The sequence below is a fragment of the Asparagus officinalis genome, chromosome 3 (assembly GCF_001876935.1).
Source record: "Asparagus officinalis chromosome 3, Aspof.V1, whole genome shotgun sequence".
Taxonomy (NCBI): domain Eukaryota; kingdom Viridiplantae; phylum Streptophyta; class Magnoliopsida; order Asparagales; family Asparagaceae; genus Asparagus; species Asparagus officinalis.
In genome coordinates, this window is record NC_033796.1 from 104,345,411 (window position 1) to 104,347,352 (window position 1,942).

The 1,942-nt window shown below is 50.2% G+C and overlaps 1 protein-coding gene across 1 annotated transcript; it reads right to left on the minus strand.

Annotated features, from left to right (window-relative positions):
• On the minus strand, positions 832-1,651 carry LOC109835526. Its single transcript, XM_020403494.1, has 3 exons — positions 1,579-1,651; positions 986-1,464; positions 832-909 (listed from the first exon to the last, which is right to left on the minus strand). The coding sequence occupies exons 1-3, from the start codon at positions 1,649-1,651 to the stop codon at positions 832-834; spliced, it is 630 nt and encodes a 209-aa protein (XP_020259083.1).

The window sequence follows — 1,942 nt, forward strand, 5'->3', positions numbered from 1 at the left end:
CAAATAAAGATGGATACAATCTACTTAAAGTACCAAAGGATGAGTGTCCCAAGCGCTGGTGATGAAGCATCAATTCACTCTCGGCACTCATTTCAGATCCTACTCCTGCTTTCTCTACCATTGACACCAAAGCTGAGTCCAGCCCCTCACGATCCAAGTACCACAGTCCATTACTCCACGTGCCAGTCCCAAGTCTCCGTCCTGTCCCTTTCTCCTGGAAGATCACCTTGGGAATATCAAAAGAAACGATACATTTTAGTTGGAGGATAATAGCACTAATGGACAAAAGATTTACTGGAAAGGAAGGAGCATGCAAAACATTGGACAGAGTTACAGAACCTGTACAATTAACAGTACCCTTACCAACCACAGGCTGAAATGTACCATCAGCTGTTTGGATGCTATCTGCTGATGCTAGGTGAGTGTATGACGAGAACTCACTAGCGTTGCCCGTCACATGTCGAGATGCACCGGAGTCGACAATCCATTCTGATGGTCTATTGGGAGACATAGAAGCAAGAGCATGTATGTCATCCGTACATTTGATCGGATGAGCATAAGTAGCAGAGTTGCCTTTGGATGTCTCCTCAGTTCCACTTCTTCTGTCTCCATCTCCTGCTACTCTCTGCTTCCTTCGAAGAATCTCCAGGAGCATATGGTCCTCCTCAGTAAAGACCATCTCAGTTGCTTCCCCTTCCTCTGCTACCATCATATTCGCCCGATTCCCTGCTCCTCTTTCACCTCGTCGACCCCCACGGCCACGACCACGACCTCCGAACTGTACACGTCCACCCGAATCTCCTTCCTTGGGTGGCTTGGTGCAAGCATGCCTTAGATGACCCACCGTGCCGCAGTTGTAGCACTGTCGAGTCTCTCCCCTAGATCCAGTGTTGCTAGAGGCTGCCATTGCTGACTTCACCACAGGAAGTCCACCTGTCCCTGCCTGCAGCCGAATGCGAGTCTCCTCCTGGATCATAGCAGAGACAGCCTCCTCAAGTGTGGGAATCTTCGGCTGAGCTAGTAGCAATGCGATTCGCTGAGCGAACTCTGATGTCAATCCCTTGAGAAACACCATAGTCCTCTCCTGTAGAAAGGCCTCCCGTTCTTTACACCCCGGGTCCTTGCAGCTAGCCCGAGGGGAAAAATGATCATAACCCAGCCACAGACGCTCCAATTCTGTAGCATATTCCTGTACAGTCCTCTCTCCCTGGACTGTGGCGTCGACCTCCCCTTTAATCTGGAATACCCTCAGGTTATTCCCGACTCCGTCATATGTCCTCCTCAACTTCTCCCAGACGTCCTTCACCTTCTCAATGCCATCCACTGTGGCTGCGATCGTCGGGACCAATGAATTGAGAAGCCATATGTACACCAACATATGAGTGGACTTCCACTCATCTCTTCCCTCCGAGTCCTCCTCCGGCTCTGTCACCTCTCCTGTCAGATAACCCTCCAGATTCCTCCCTGCAAGGATGTATCTCACCCGTCGCGACCAGCTCAGGTACGTATTCGGTCCATCAAGCTTCAGATCGATGGTCGGAAGCTCCAACTTCTTCGATGGTTTTGTCGCACTCTCACCAGCCGACAACTTCATTAGCTTCATCAAAGTTGATACCTCCGCGGGGTTCAACTTCTTGATGATCTCCTCCATCGAATAGGCTTCAGACCCACCGCCTGTTCACCTTCTCTTCCAACGCTTGTTGTGTGCAGTAAAAATTTCGGCAGCACCTCTGCCACACAACAAGAGTAGGATCTCAAACAAATTCTCGTTTCTCAGAGGAAACAAGAACCAAAACCAGTTATATATCTCATCGATGTGAGATATAAACTCTTCCTGTCATCAGTTCGAGGACTGAGTCAAGGGAACCCATGCCAAACTCTAGGTCCAGCATAGCGCAGCAAGCGGCGGGCAAAAAAGGGGGGGGGTTCCGGTGGGTCTGAG